The following is a 15,128-nucleotide window of genomic DNA, read 5'->3' on the forward strand; positions in this document are numbered from 1 at the left end:
CACACTGTTCTCCTGCTTCTGTTCCCACTGCTGGGGGCAAAAATGTCATTGTTATCAATAACACTCAATAAATGGCATGTGATAGAAAAATAACAAACAGGATGAGCAGCCGCCCATGTTCTGGTTTTGGAGATTCATCTGCCTGGGGACTTTTAGGACAGTGGAACTGGCTGAGTAGACTGGGTAGGTTATTACTTTATTTCTGGGGACAATTAAGCTAAGTCTAATTAGAGTCACTTAAATCCAGAACGTGAGGGCACAGGTTCACGGTGAGACCAAAGGATGTGAAGACCCTTTGCAGCAGAGGATCTGCCCATGGGCATGTCTTTACTCTTCTGCAGTTAATGAAGCTCTTCCAACACGGCACCACCTTGCATTACACCAAGTGCTTGAATTAGGGATTACCATGTCTGAGCTGTCAGGCAGCCATTTGCCAGCCCACAGAACCTCGTGCCTGAGCCCAGAGGCTATGCCTATGCTTTCACACCTATGCTTTCCATAGCAGGTGCCCTGGGGTTTAGTTGAGACCTGCTCCCCCACCTGTTTTCCTACCTGGACATCTAGGAGGTGAGAGAGACCACATGCCAACCAGAGGTATCATCACATACAAACCTAAACCTGTTTCAGGAAGAGTTGCAGGATGACAACTAATTATTAAAGATGTGCAGACAACTTAGTGGGGATTTTGCATCCCCTTGGAAGGGGATGCCGCGGTGCTGACAGTGGAGCGTGGTGCCAAGTGACAGCTGAGCCCTCCCCAAAATGTATTCAGAACCATTGTTTTCTCCATAACTGGAACTGAACCTGAACTGCGATTTGGAAATTTTCTTGAAGAGTGATTCAAACAAGCATTGGTCACAGTTGAACACCATCCAATATTTAAGCAAAACCCCATGGTGGCCTGACTTCCTGCAAAGAGGGGAATTTAAATCACTGTAATTTGCATGCCAGCTTGCCAGGAAGAAGACATAAGATGTTCAAGTTCATATATTTATTGACTGTTTTTCACTGCCTTCCTCTTCAAAATCTTTCCTGCCCCACTTGTGGGAAACTGCAGCGGGTCTGTGGAATCCTTGATAGAAAATATGGGAGTAGAGATCAGCCTTGAAGATATTAAGATTTACCCTTGAGAAGGATGGGAGTAAAGGAGTATCCGGAGGTATGGAGTTGTACCCGTGAGAGAGGAGAGATGTACCCATGAGAGAGAAGGGGATAGAAGAATAACATGGATGATAGCAAAATTAACCAATGAGATGTTAGTGCTGTAACTTGTAACCAATAATGAAAAGACACATGAACTGGTAGAATTGTATAAAAATGCACTTGTAGCAATAAATGGCACCCTATTACTTCAATCTTGAAGGAACTTGGTCCATGTCGTTTGTCCGTCTCAACCACGACACCCACTCTTCTGGATGGTTGTCACATAAGATGTGCCACCAGCAGGGACTTTATGTGACTACCTGCGGTCCTGCCCTGATTCTCCCTGATTTCTGTGGGAGGAATAGCTCAGCCTTTCCTCTTGAAGGGGGTGTACTTTCATTGTGCTACATTTTGCTGTGGCTTGCAAAGCACCTGGTGCTGTGTTGGTGCAGTCGAGGCCCTTGCTTGATGCAACCATGGGGAGCTGTGCCTGTGAGCCAGCTTGGTGCGGGCAGGACTAGACCTGGCTCCTCACTCCTGTCTCGGCCTTCCCAGGGGACAGTGGTGGCTCCCCAGAGGTACCCAGTTCTTCTTGAGGGTTTTTTTTTCCCCACTAAGAGTGTTTTCCAGCACGACATGGCAACACTGGGAGCAGCCTATGATTTGCACTGTGCTAGATAATACACGTGAGCAGAAAAATGATGGTATGAGTGGTCTTCCCTTTGCTATCGAAAGAGCTTACCAGGAAAAAAAAAAAAACAACAAAGAAAAAAGAGAAGATTGCCATCTGTTTTCGAGCCACCTAAACCATACAAACCACAGAGAAAAGAGCTTGTGACAGGTCTAATTAGGCTGGGGTCCAGGGAGCACACACCCAACTTAGCCTACAAAAAGCCCAAAGCTGAACCAGGGGTACAAAAAGCAAACAACAGGTGTGGTGGTGCAACTGCTGGGTGTGACGGTCGGGCTGATCCCCTTGCAGCGACTGTCCTGGTGAGTCCCCTATTAATCTCTGTCTTTCCAGTGTGCAGCCTCTGTGGAAAGGAAACTGAATTACAAATTGACTTAAAAAAAAAAAAGCTCATTTGCCATTGAACTCACCTGCTTAAAATGATATTTTCTATTGCAATTTAAGGTAGGTCTGATGGCTAAAAGAAAAGGACATTAAAAAGCCCCTTGGGGATGCACAGCTCTGCATCCTTCAGCAGATGCTGCAGTGATGTTTTGGAAAAGGGTACCAGGGAGAAATCAGTAGCTCACTGCCTGCCTGCCACTGGTCACAGTCACCTTTGAGTTGTACATGGCAGGTCTCAGCCCTGACAGCTGAATTTTGCTCTGTAGTGATGGGGACAACGCTTTGCTGGTTTGAGATTTTGACTGGCTGAGGAGTTTCTGAAGTGGAGGGTCACGGCAGGTCTGAAATTGCTGCATAGCTGGGGAGAATGTCAGTGCAGCCATTCTTGAAACAGTATTTTTTTACCCCCAAAAATAAGCAAAAAGGGATCAAATTAATATTGACTGATAAGCAGCCTTTCCTCATCTCAAGGCACAGTCTGTTGCTTCTTGATTTTAGTGTGCTGTGAGGTTCACTGTAGAAAAAATCAGGTGCTTGCTAGAACATCTGAAAGTTCATTGTATCTAACCCCATGTTAGTGTTATTATTCACATAACTCTTAGCAAGAGCAGCAAAAACGACAAAGCAAAACCCCATCATGAGGCAAAATTCAACCAGTATGCACAGGGTACAGGTGGCATTGTTAAAAGCCAGGGACTAAATTTATACCTGTACTTGAAATTCTGGTGAACAGGATAATTCTGCCTGTAGTTCTGTGTCTCGATAGAAAATTTTAGGACTAAGAGCACGTACTTATAATTATTTTAATTTCTTCAGTCTGTTTTTAAGTAAATACTCTGTGCCTAGACTGATATTCTTTTTTTTTTTTTTTTTTTTTTTTTTTTGCAAAGATCTCATGTTGCCAGCGTTGCTCTTAAATAATGCATTAAAGTTGCTTCATAAAGACCAAAAGAAGGAAGGAGAAGCTCCTAGTCTGTGCTTTCTGAACACAATTTCTAAAGCGGTGGAAATGACTGCATTACATTTTTTTTACCAGATTCCAAAACCCTGCAAATATTTGTTGCAAGCATTTGCTTTGGCACCGAGAGCATGTGAAGGGATAAAAGCAGCTCAGACCGAAGGTGCCACAAACACGGAGACACGGCTGCAAACACACTCGCCATCCCTAGAAGTAGCCGCTTACTGTAAACTGGCTTTTGCTGGCAAACTTGCTACCTCAGCTGCCGTGGGCTGGGGAGGCAAACTGCACACTGCATCAGTGCGTGTCCCAAATAATACCGGGAAAGGAGCTTTTAGTAACATGCAGTGAGAGGTTTGGCTCTGTGAGGTGGCCTCTCGGTTGCGTGAGCTGCTTTTGGAGGCGCCGATGTCCAGAAGAAAGGTCTGTGCCAGCTGGTGATGCCGATAGGACCCACGTCGCGTTGTCCCTGGGCTCCATCCCCAGGCACTAGCACAGGCGGGCTGTGCAGAACGTGCTGAAGGCTTAGGAGTGCGTGGCACACGTCGAGCCCACCAGGCTCAGCTACATTTGTGATGGTAGACTGGCTTGAAAAGCAATCTGCAGCTAGAAAAATAAGTTTTTTCTTGTTTACCAGGGCATTATGATCTGCTTTGCAAGCCAACAGCAATGAGCATTGCACTTAAACTCACAGATGAGAAAAAATTATTTCAGGCAGAGGTTAACAGTCGCTGCAGAAGATGCAAATATTTTAACACTGCAAACGACTACTAAGGGCAGGTACTTTTCTTTGTCAGTTGCTAGACTATTTAAGAGACACATTTCATTTATTCTCACAACTCTTTTGGAAGACATGGCGCTTTCGGATTACTTTCTTTTTTAATGTGCGCATGGGGGACTCTACATCTTATTAAAAATGAGATTGCAATGACTCTAGTACATCAAAGGACTGAATCGGCACAATGCTATAGAGTAGCCGAAGACATAATGTAGGCTAAATGTAAATTTGTAAAATGGAAACAACTAAATAATTCAAATCAGCAACATCAATTTCTGTGTGGTTTGTCTCCCTGCCAGACTAATTTCAAAGGGCTGAGACTTTTATTAAAAGAAGAAGAATGAAAAGAGTCACAATTCTGCTTCAAAGCTGTTCCAAATTGGTTGTTTTGCCCCCATCTTTCCTCTCCAGGTTACAGTGCCTCCTTCAAGTCAAAGCAAAGATCTGGCCGAAGATGGCTTTTGCAAGTGCAGTGAGTATCCAGCTATCCTGCTGTATAATCTCCATTTTTCCTCTCCCCTCACTTTGCTTTCATCAGTTTTCTGCCTCTCTTGAGCCAACAGTGCCATCCCACTGCATCACTAACACAAAACCTTCTTCCTTACCTCTTTCCAAGCTGAGAATTTTGCACTTTGTTATGCATTTAAAGCTGCCAACCAACAGTGTTTCGAGTGATCTGACAGAAACAGCACTCTCACCGCCTGCCATTTAATATCTGAAGTTGTCAGGAGGCTGTGAGCTGCTGTTTTGTGAGGAGTTTGTTACTCAATGGATCATTTCTATAAGTCTTTGCTGTGCCACACACTTCTGCATGTGGACACATTTCAGGCAGTCTGAAATCTGCTGTGTTTCACCCATATAAAATGGAATATACTGGGGATTTTCAACTGCATCGGGTGGAGATGGGCAAGTTTATGCTTTCGTGAGCCACTTCTCAATGTAAATTTACCTGCTGTCCCATTGCAGGTCACCCAGCCTGGCGAGACCAGCCTGGATTCCTACAGGAATGACAGCATGGTGCTGTCCCTGTATGGAAACCTGGTGAACGACACAGACTTCATGTGCGACAGGAGGCAGGTCAGACAGTTTGCTCAAGCTTTCCTGCCGGTGTTTTTCTGGGTCATCTTCTCTGTGGGCACGGTGGGAAATGCCTTGGTCGTGCTCGTCTATTGCAAATACTGCTTCAGGAGGAGCATGATGGATTGGTACCTGCTGCACCTGGCCATTGCAGACCTGCTCCTCCTCTTCACCCTCCCTTTCTGGGCCAAGGCTGCCTCAGATGGCTGGATCTTCAAGAATTTCATGTGCAAAGTTGTCAACAGCATGTATAAGATCAACTTCTACAGCTGCAGCCTGTTTCTAACCTGCATCAGCTTTGACAGGTACATCACTGTTGTCCAGGCGACGAAAGCTAAAGCTTCTAAGCGAAGGCGGCTCCTGCGCAGCAAACTCATGTGCCTGGCTGTTTGGCTGACATCTGTGAGCCTGTGCATCCCAGAAATCATGTACAGCCAAAGCATGCAGGTGGGTGATGTAACAGTTTGCAAAATTACCTACCCGCCAAATGTCAGCGTGTTTTTCAGAGTTACTGTCCTGGCTTTGAAAGTCACAATCGGATTCTTCCTCCCCCTCTTTGTCATGATTATTTGTTATGCTCTTATCATCAAGACCCTCCTGCAAGCCAAAAGATCTCAAAAGCAGAAGTCTCTGAAGATCATCATCATGATCATCACCGCTTTCCTTCTCTCTCAGTTCCCGTACAATATTGTTTTGCTGGTCAAAGCCATCAGAACCTACACCAAGGTGGCATACAGCTGCCAGGCTGCGGACCAGCTGGACATCGGGCTGCAGGTCACCCAGAGCATCGCCTTCCTCCACAGCTGCCTCAACCCCTTCCTCTATGTCTTTGCTGGGGAGCGGTTCAGGAGGGCGCTGGGCAGGATGATGCAAAGTGGTGGCTGCTGCCGGAGCTGGGGACAAGAGCAGTTCTCCTCTGCCTGCGACAGCCAGGACCACAGCTCAAACTGGTCCTTCGCCATGCTGGGCAGCCGGCGGGTGAGGAGCTCCCTGACCCTCAGCACCCACCTGGCCTCCTTCATTATGCCCCCTCCTTGCCAAGACCTCTTGTAACTTAGTCCCCCTCGATCTGCTCCAGAGGAGCACCGAACTATCTGGAAACCCAAAGACTGTCCCAGAGGAGTGGGGAGGGCTGGACATTCCTCATGCACCCCATCATCACTGTGAAAGACCCAACCATCAGTTGCTGGCTGAAAGGGAAACCTTTGGCACAGGGCAGCAAAATGGACCCATACGTGTTGTAAGCAGAACTGACAGATGATAAAAGCTATTTTTGCGACAGCTGTAAACACCCATCCCATCTGCAGCTCAGACCACAATGCGAAACAACAAACCTCACAGGGAGGAGATGAGCCCAGCTACGACAGCAACAGAGGAGGATAAAGCAAGTTGAACTGCTGTTTTGTGCATAGGAAGCAGCAGGAGGGTGTTCAGCCTTCATTTGCTGACCAGCTGTGGTCTCCTACAGAGGTTGCCGGGCTCAGGACCCCCACTCACACCATCTCTGCTGTAAAGGACAACTGTTCAGCTCCTACACTGGTTTATTGCGGCAGACAAATGCTGCTGTCTGTTTTGCTGCACGGGTGGTTCATGTTGAAAAGGAAAGCAAATCTTTCTTGTTCACAAAATGATCATTACAGAATTAGATTGATCCTTCTCCTCTCTTTTAGCTGTGTGATGCAAGGTGAAATTTGGTGTAAGTTATTTGCTTCAACTCTTATTTTGCTACTGGTGTTTTTTGTGGTCTCTGCATCAACAAGTTGCATCTCACAATAAAAATTTATGTGCGTCAGAGATGCTGACTTGTTTGTCCTGCAGATATTTGCCATACCATGGTGCGCAGCCATCGTAAAACAGACTGCAAAAACAAAACCCATGGTTCAACAGGCCCCTGGTTGTGTGTTGATATCTTTGCTAACGGTGAGAAAATATATTTAGCCTGGGGCCAGTAAGACAGAGAGTAATTAAGCATCAAACCTATCATTAATGACATTTGGGTTAAGACTTCAGGTTGGTGGAGGTAACGATTCCCAAAAGCGGCGTGCTGTAATGAACCCCTCAAGTTGTAGAGGCCTTTCAGTGTGCCGGTGTTGGTGCCGTAATGGGGCCCAGAGCCACAGGGCACTGCGTGGCCGTTCCCCTCACTCGTCCCCTCCCGGGGACACGGTGTCACCCAACCGCAGCCTGCACCTCCCTGTCTTCAATGGCAAGTTGTGTGCTCGGGGGGCTTCCTTTTAAATAATCACATCTAACCTGGTAAATATTTTTTGCAGGAAGAAAGTGGTTTTGTTGCGCATTAATCATTAAGGCGTGTCGATAAACACGAGCTTTCTGTGCAAGGTTTGGCTCTACTTTTTTCGCTAATAACGTATGTCTGAGCAGATGGGGTTCTAGTTTCATATACATTTATTCAGATTTTTGATTTTTTTTTTTTACTTTTTCATTTGGAAAAAAAATGGTGAAAAATGTATGTATTTTTTACTACATGTGTAAGAAGGGTTTGGCAGGGTGTTGCAAATTTTGTTGAGCTCAATGCGAATGGAAGCTGAAATTCTGTTAAATAAAGGCACTGCCACATACACGTCCTTCCCAGGTTTGGATCCTCATGCATAATCTGTTTCCAATGACAGGATTTACCCCTCCCAAGAAATGCCAGAAGAAAACCTTACTAACAGGGTTTACTACACGTGTTTAAGCCCTGGGGTGCGGAAGCTGCAGCTGAGGACCCCGCAGGCACCCGAGCGACTTTCGGCTCCCGAGGCAAAGGGTGGGGTGCAGTTTTGGGGGGAGGACAGGCTTCTCAGGGTGTGGGAGGAGGAAGAACGCTGCTTCTCCACAGCAGCTGAGCCCCACCACCCCTTCCTAAGGATGGGGGCGAGGGTCCTCCTACCCAGGGGTCCTCCCAGCCCCAAAAAAGCCCTTGAGCCATGCAAACAAACAAGTGTGCAAACCTTAGCTGCTGCCAACCTGTGATCCTGCCTGGTGGCCTCGAGCTCCTCTCCACTGCACAGCCCCAGGAACTTGAATTTCGGCGCCTTCTCGATGAAGGTAAAGCTCCTGTGCTCTGTGAAATGTGGTGGGAAATTTTCATGCTTGGTTGACAAGTGAAACTGTTGAGGGAGGTGAAACGGTGATGAACTTTCAGCAGTTTGGGGCAGCAGGGTCATCCCCAGGTCAGGCACGTCCCGCTCTGAGTCAGGATGCTCCCCGATGCTTTGCCGGGGGCAGCGGGGAACGAGCCCTCCCCCAGAGAATATTTTCCCTCATGGGGTCTGTCCTGCTAGGACTGCCTGTGGTCCAGCAGCTGCTGGTAGCTTCCCAGGCTGCTGGTACTCACCCAAACTCCTGAGGGAGCTGCCTTCCTAAGGACCCTCTGGCTGCAGCCTCATCCCTGGCAGGGTCCCTTGCTGCTGGCCACTTGGTCATGGAGGTGTCTCCTGCCATTGTCCCCTTCTCCATCTGTCAGGGATCTCTGTCCTCCAACAGCACATCTCCTTGTGGCCAGGCCTTCCCAGGGCTCTTCTGTCCATCTGCCCCAAGGTTTTAGCTGAATTTATCCCACCAAAATCCTTCTCATGCCTCCCTAGGATGTCCCCAACCTTTATCTGATGCTCTCTTCTGGAAGGGGAGGTTCCCCAAAGAGGAGGGGTACTGCCCTGCCCCACAGCCCCCTCATCCCTCACATGGGATGCTGCCTGCATCTTCACAGAATCACAGAATGTCAGGGATTGGAAGGGACCTCAAAAGATCATCCAGTCCAATCCCCCTGCCAGAGCAGGAACACCTAGATGAGGCTACACAGGAATGTGCCTAGGTGCATTTTGAATGTCTCCAGAGAAGGATCTTACCCACAGATCCAGCAGGATGGTCACCGAGAAGTTGTTAGAAGCCTTGGGAGAGATCTGAGATCTTCCATAGATCTTTTCTCCTCTCTTTAAGGCCACTTTTTCCCAGATGTTCCCAGTTTTCGCTTGCGGTCTCCTCTGCTGTCCTTTTTCTTTGAAGGAGCATCTTGGCTTGTCTCTGCCCTAAGTGTTGCACTGTCACCCTGAAACCTTTCGTTTTGAATCCTAGTCCCCATTTCAGAGTTCTCAGAGCCAGAAGGGTGCCAGAACCCCGGATTTAATCAAGGTGGGAACCAGGCCTGACCTGCCTGCTGGCGTAGCACCCCCAAACTATGCAAGAGCTGGGTGCCATGCCGTAGTGCGGATGGCCACGGCAGTAGATTTGGGTTGCTGTCAGTTCCCTACAGTAAACAGCTTGGAGGTATCTGCGACTGAGGTGCAGGCAGTCACGTAGCATGGTACCAGCCCGCTTGTGGTACAAAGAGAGGAAGCTGGCTGAGTGAATGAGAAACTTTCACTCCCTGCAGACAAACCCGCCTCACTGGTGCCTGCTCCTGCCTGAAACACAGACATGGTTTATAGAAGCGCCTCTTCCAGAGAGCAGGAAAATGACAGAAAGGTGTGAGAGAAGGGTGATGGGTGCTGCAAGCATCACTGAAGTCCAGGGAGATAAAGCAGCCTAAAATCAGAACCATCAGTCTGAGTTCGGTCTGTGCAAACCTGCCAAGTATGATCTGGATCAATTATCCATCCTTTAACTGACCAGATGCTGTAGTCCCAGCAGTGCCAGGTGCTGTTTTTTCCAGGCCTCCTGGGTCATTTATGTTTTGAAACCTTCTATTTCAGAGCATCCCTGTGCCATCTCAAAGGCTAACGGAGAGGATACTGCTCTTCTCTGACAGCTTTATGTGGTCTGCACAGCAGAATGTTGTACTGGGTGCACCAAGGACAATTCTTGGGGCAAGGAACAGGTGGGTTAAGACCCTAAGTAAGGCAGTGCTAGGTCTGGGAGAGCCTTGTTCCTAGCACCAAAGAAGGGAGGAGATATTGTACAGCATGGCTAAACATGTACACCAAGGCTTTTAACATCTACAGCCTCCCCTGCAGCGTTGTTGTACAGCAAGGTATGGTCACTTACATATGTATTGCAGGTCCCCTGTAGCGTAGGCCAGGCTTCAATGGAGACTCTGTCCCAGCAAGAAGCCTCTCTGGGTGGAGAGGGGACGGGAAGCGCCACAGCCTCCACCTCAGCAGGAAACTCCCAAGAGGAAACAGAAATAAGGTGTAGAAGAAGCAATGACTGGTTATGATGGGGCCTGTTGTCCTCTTGCCCACATTCAGTTGGCCCCAGTAGTTCAGACCAGCCTACATGTTTACCACATGCCCTGGGGCTGGGACTGTAGATGCAAACTCAGAGGTGACGTGTGAAGAGCGTCTGCAACTCAGTTACGCAACGTAACCCAGGTGTGTAGACCCGGCCCAGACCTGGGGAACACCAGATGGGAACCCTAAGCTGAAGGACAATGCTTGCTGGTATGATGGATGACGGGAGACTCAGGCTTGACATAAGGAAGAAATTTTTTACCGTGAGGGTGGTGAAACACTGGCCCAGGTTGCCCAGAAAGGTGGTAGATGCTCCATCCCTGGAGACATTCAAGGCCAGGCTGGATGGGGCTCTGAGCAACCTGACCTAGTTGAAGATGTCCCTGCTCATGGCAAAGGGGTTGGACTAGATGAGCTTTGACGGTCTCTTCCATCCCAAACCATTCTATGATTCTATGATGACAGTGAGTGCAATTGCTGACCTTGGGGCAGCTTTGTTTTTAGCTAGAAGGGGACGCAAAGGCGGTGGAAGGTGTTTCTCTGCCCTTGCTGGGGGAGGCCCCGCTGCTCCGTACCACCAGGACACGCTGATATTTCCTCTGTCCCGGATGCTGCCTCGCTTAGTGCTTATTTAAGGATCCCGGACCACAGCTGTTGCTCTGTTGTACTGTGCAGACATGGCCTTTCTCCACCAGCATGACAAACTATTTTCTATCTTCCTTATTTTGTAAATTTTTTTTCTGCTTAGAAGTAGATAATAAAAACATCTGATTTATCTTCCAGAAAAAGCTATCTCTACAAGGCAGAAAAGGGACACACATTCTCAACAATATATAATTTTATTTTTTTAATTCCTGAGGTTAAGAAAGGAAAAAAAAAGCATCAGGAAACATTCCAGTACACAACCGTCTACATCTCTATAACTGTACTGACGCTGGCATACATAAATCTCTTTTTCCTCCATCTGGAGCATGAAGTTTCGTGTGAATGGGGTTTGCAATTCTTTGGCAGTTAAGACCAAAAGATGCTTCTGAAAAAGTTACAATCTCAGTGATGGAGCATAATTAAAGCTATAGTGCAATTTCAATTTTTTAAAAAAGGAGCAAAGTCAGTCCTTTGCAGCTTTGCTATGTTGTAACGTGGTACACTCTCGTGCAATACATCTCTGTGATTTCTCATAAAGCAATATTAAGTAACGCTGAGTAAAGGAACACTGTCATCTTATTAAAGCAACTACATTCTTTCCTTTGCATAGACCTCTGCATAGTAAAGAATACTACCCTCCATTGTTTCAGCACCCAGGGAAAACAACTGCTTTTGCTGACCACAATGTATACTCTGTCCCACAAGTGTGACATCCCCTTCAATGAATTTAATTATCAATTTTAAATAATTCTGTTCTCTTAATTGCATTCCTGTGGATTATAAAAGGCTCAATTCAACAAATCACCTGAGCATCTGCAAATAAACAGATTTATCAGCGTCCCTGGCACAGCTCACATAAACAAGTGCTTCATCAACAGAGGTATAAGGTGCTTGAATGAAGTCATCTCTTGCACAAACCTACACATGTGTTAAGTCCCTTATCATGTTTCCATGGCTTCAGGAATAAACCATCTGGGACATTTAAACAAAAAGTCGGTACTAATGTCAGGTTCTTTACTATCTTCACTGCACAGCCTCCGAGGTGGAAAGGACACCCTCTTCTAGTTGACGTGATAAGATTCTTGTTCTTGAACAGCTGCTTTGAACTGTTGGACTCCTGTCCACTTTTCGAACCTTACCAGTTTGACTAGTTCATCTTTTGAAACGTCTCCTCCTCTTCTTAAATACTCTCCTTGGTTAGAAGCAAACTTTTACTTTTAATCTTTAAACTACAGATTCTGGCTCCCACTCTTAGTCCTCTTTCAGAGAGCAAAAAAGCCATAAAACTACTCTCATGGGGCAAGAAAACCTGAAGAAAAGATACCATAAAGACTCAAATGCCACAGTAGAAACAATCCAGTGCTTTTATTCCCCTCCTCCCAAACATATGCTTCAGCCAGACTCAGGACTGTCTACATGGAAGACTTGCAGGGAAACATCTGGCTTACTAGATGGAGCCAATTACTTCAAGAGTTACATAAACAGTGGCTTAAAAATATTTGCCACAGTGGCTTAAAAATATTTGCCACAGGATGAAAAAATGCTAAGAACTGGGATGCAAAGAAGAAATCCAGAGGCAAGTCTGTCAAATAATTTTGAATGGAGATATTTCAAATACTTCTGAGCAGAGTTGTCATATTTTGGCCTAAGACACTTGACAGTGTCCCTTTACCTTACATTTGGCATTTTAAGCAAGCATCCTAGTAAGATTAGTATTATAAACCAGCAAAATGCTTTTTTTTTTAAAAAAAAAAAACCCACACCTAAAAGCTTAAAGGAAAACTGCAGCAGACTTCAACAACAGCTCAATAAAATTGCATAGCATATGGTACACCGTACTCTATTTTTCAGCAATAAATAATCTTTTTTTTGCCTAATTAAATATAAAACATAGCTTCAATACTGAAATACGCCATAAATCGTGAACTGATCAGTGTGCCGTTTCTTGCCAGTTTATTGCCGGCTTGAGTCTCTTGTCCATCTCATTTTCCTGCCCACAGCCAGGTAAGGGTTTAACCATTGCAGCCTGTTCCCTTGGGAGGGGCAGCAACCAGCTCGCACCTCCCACCCACCCTCTGCCTGGCCAGGGCTGGGGAGGGCACCGCCAGGATGGGGAGGAGGTGTCTGAGGGGAAGGGAAAGCTACTGGTGAGCCAGACACCTAAAATCTAGGTGCTCCATGAAAGATAGTCATTCTTTCACCATTTTTTTCAAGATCACTGTATTTACATAGTGTTATCAACTGGAATTAATGATTAGCAACCTTTAGCTTTATCTGCAGTATTCTTTTCTTTCATAAAATCAGAAATTTCCCTCTACCTCAGCTGTAACTAAGTAAATGTCCAACACTCGTCTTTTGATCTCCATCTTTCAAACAACCAGCCTTTTGGTGTAGGGAGATCCCTTATGGGTAATGGATCAAACCAGCAACATATAGACACCAGCTGGACTCTCTTGACTTCCTTCCCCAGTTGAGCTGATCCCTCCAATTCCCTGCCCTTTTTTTTTTACAAGTTTGCCCCTTTCCCCTCCCCAAATAATTTGCTTGAGCTTGTGTTTGCCCTTTTTTCTTCTTTCCCCTCATGTTTTATCTTCCATCTCCCTCCATGACCCCTGTATACCAGCTAGAGCTGCCACCAAGAGTCTACATGGTTCCTAGCAGGCCGTGCTAGTTTCCTACCAACTGCTGCACTAACGCCTTCCAGGTTTCTTGGGAGAACAACAACGTAAGAAATCAGACACACCTAAATGATGGGGAGGGCTGATTGGGAGAAAGAGCTTTTCTCTTTTTGCCCTGCCAAATGTTTTGCCTTTCCATCAGAAGACAGGATTTTTAAACACAAAAATCTGCTTTCGGATATGTTAATGAAAAGTTGAAATTCTATAAAAAAAGCAGACAGTTTGCATGGAAATTTTGTATAAGCGAGAACCCAGTCTTCCCTTAAAAGGCAGCTCCATCCCTAAATCCCAGATGGAAAGTTAGCAGCTGGCTGGGGCAACTCCAAGGGTTAGGAAAGGGAGAGAATACACTGACACTGGGTGGAGAGCTCACCAGGGCTGCATATACATTTGGTTTTGGATGGACGTTTTGAAACAGATTCCAACATTACCGCTACCTTCAGCACGGTCTAGCGAGAGAGATGCTGCTGACCTCAGAAATGGTGCTCTCCTGCCAACGCTGATGACTTAAGGTGCTAAAGCAGGAAAAAGGAATTCTCCTCTTCCTCATATCATGCAGTGAGTAGGACTTTATTCTGCAAAAGATACTCCTGATCCTTCCACTGGTACTCACCACAAGAGCTGATTTCAGTGGACCAGGTTACGGAGTACAGTGAGCTAAAGTGAAAAGACTAGCTGCTTCGTGTTGTATTGTTTTGTAATGGGTACTCAGCACTGAAGCATGTGTAAAAGCCACTTAAGACTTACCAAATCTTAGCCCAAAATGTAAAAAACCCCTATGTTTGCTGTTTATAAAACTTGGAAAAGATAAAAAATTCTAGATGGATTACAATATACACCTGTAAAGATTGAAATATTGCATAGTTGTTGTTCTGACTGTAAGAGCAGTAGAGCAGAACAGAAATGGTTATGTTTACTCCGCAGTGAACAGGTCAACAAAAATATGCATTATTCTTTAAATTTCCTTTTGAAGGATATTTTTGGAAGAAAAGTAATTCAGTTTTCAGTAGAGAACTTCAGTTTGCATTTAGACACCCCCACAGTTATTTATCTCCCCACTGAAAAAGATTTGGTTATTACTGACCTGTTAAATCAAACGACATGGCTTGTCAGCAACCTGTACACAGTACAGAACCATTAGTGTTCCTAAAAAGGCTTCTGGTTTTTAGTGTATACATGTTCTCTAAGTGCATTATAACTATTGCATAGTTTCAAAGTCTTCAAACACAGTGGTAATCATAGTGCTTACATGTACATAAATAATAGCATTTCTTAAAATGTAATTAAAAATAACACAGTATAGTCAAGGCTATGGAAGATCGCTTCCATCATAAATGACAGGTCGCTCGACAGCCAAGTGATAAAACACTCTTTTTGAGATAAACCTGTGAAGGGAAAAAAAAGAGAGCAAGATGACCATGTGAGCTGAAGTCAACTAGACAGGAAACCTTACAAGCGTATTTAGTCTTTCAGTTTATACTTGGGCAAAAAAACTGACTGTTGTTAAAAAGAAGTATGCCCCTGCAAGGGCTGTCAGGTCTGTTTTTAATAAGATGACAATCCTGACTAAGCTCTCTTGGAAAGAGTCACAAATGGCTCGTTTACT

General features: G+C 45.7%; 2 protein-coding genes across 9 annotated transcripts in view; one reads left to right on the top strand and one right to left on the bottom strand.

The window, feature by feature from the left end:
- Nucleotides 1-4,836: 4,836 nt before the first annotated feature.
- CCR9 (C-C motif chemokine receptor 9) lies at nt 4,837-6,084 on the top strand (the record flags this gene model as incomplete). Its single annotated transcript, XM_082045169.1, has 1 exon — nt 4,837-6,084. A coding segment is annotated over one exon (1,248 nt), but the record flags the coding sequence as incomplete, so codon positions are not given.
- Nucleotides 6,085-11,019: 4,935 nt separating this feature from the next.
- FYCO1 (FYVE and coiled-coil domain autophagy adaptor 1) overlaps nt 11,020-15,128 on the bottom strand; it is a 48,094-nt gene continuing 43,985 nt past the window's right edge. For all 8 annotated transcript variants that reach the window (XM_082046152.1, XM_082046159.1, XM_082046154.1 and 5 more), the window contains exon 18: nt 11,020-14,907. In XM_082046152.1, the coding sequence (XP_081902278.1) occupies nt 14,832-14,907 (76 nt within the window). In that variant the 3' untranslated portion in view covers nt 11,020-14,831. The remainder of the gene's footprint in view (nt 14,908-15,128) is intronic.

Source organism: Streptopelia decaocto, assembly GCF_964273445.1.
Source record: "Streptopelia decaocto genome assembly, chromosome: 2".
Taxonomy (NCBI): Eukaryota; Metazoa; Chordata; class Aves; order Columbiformes; family Columbidae; genus Streptopelia; species Streptopelia decaocto.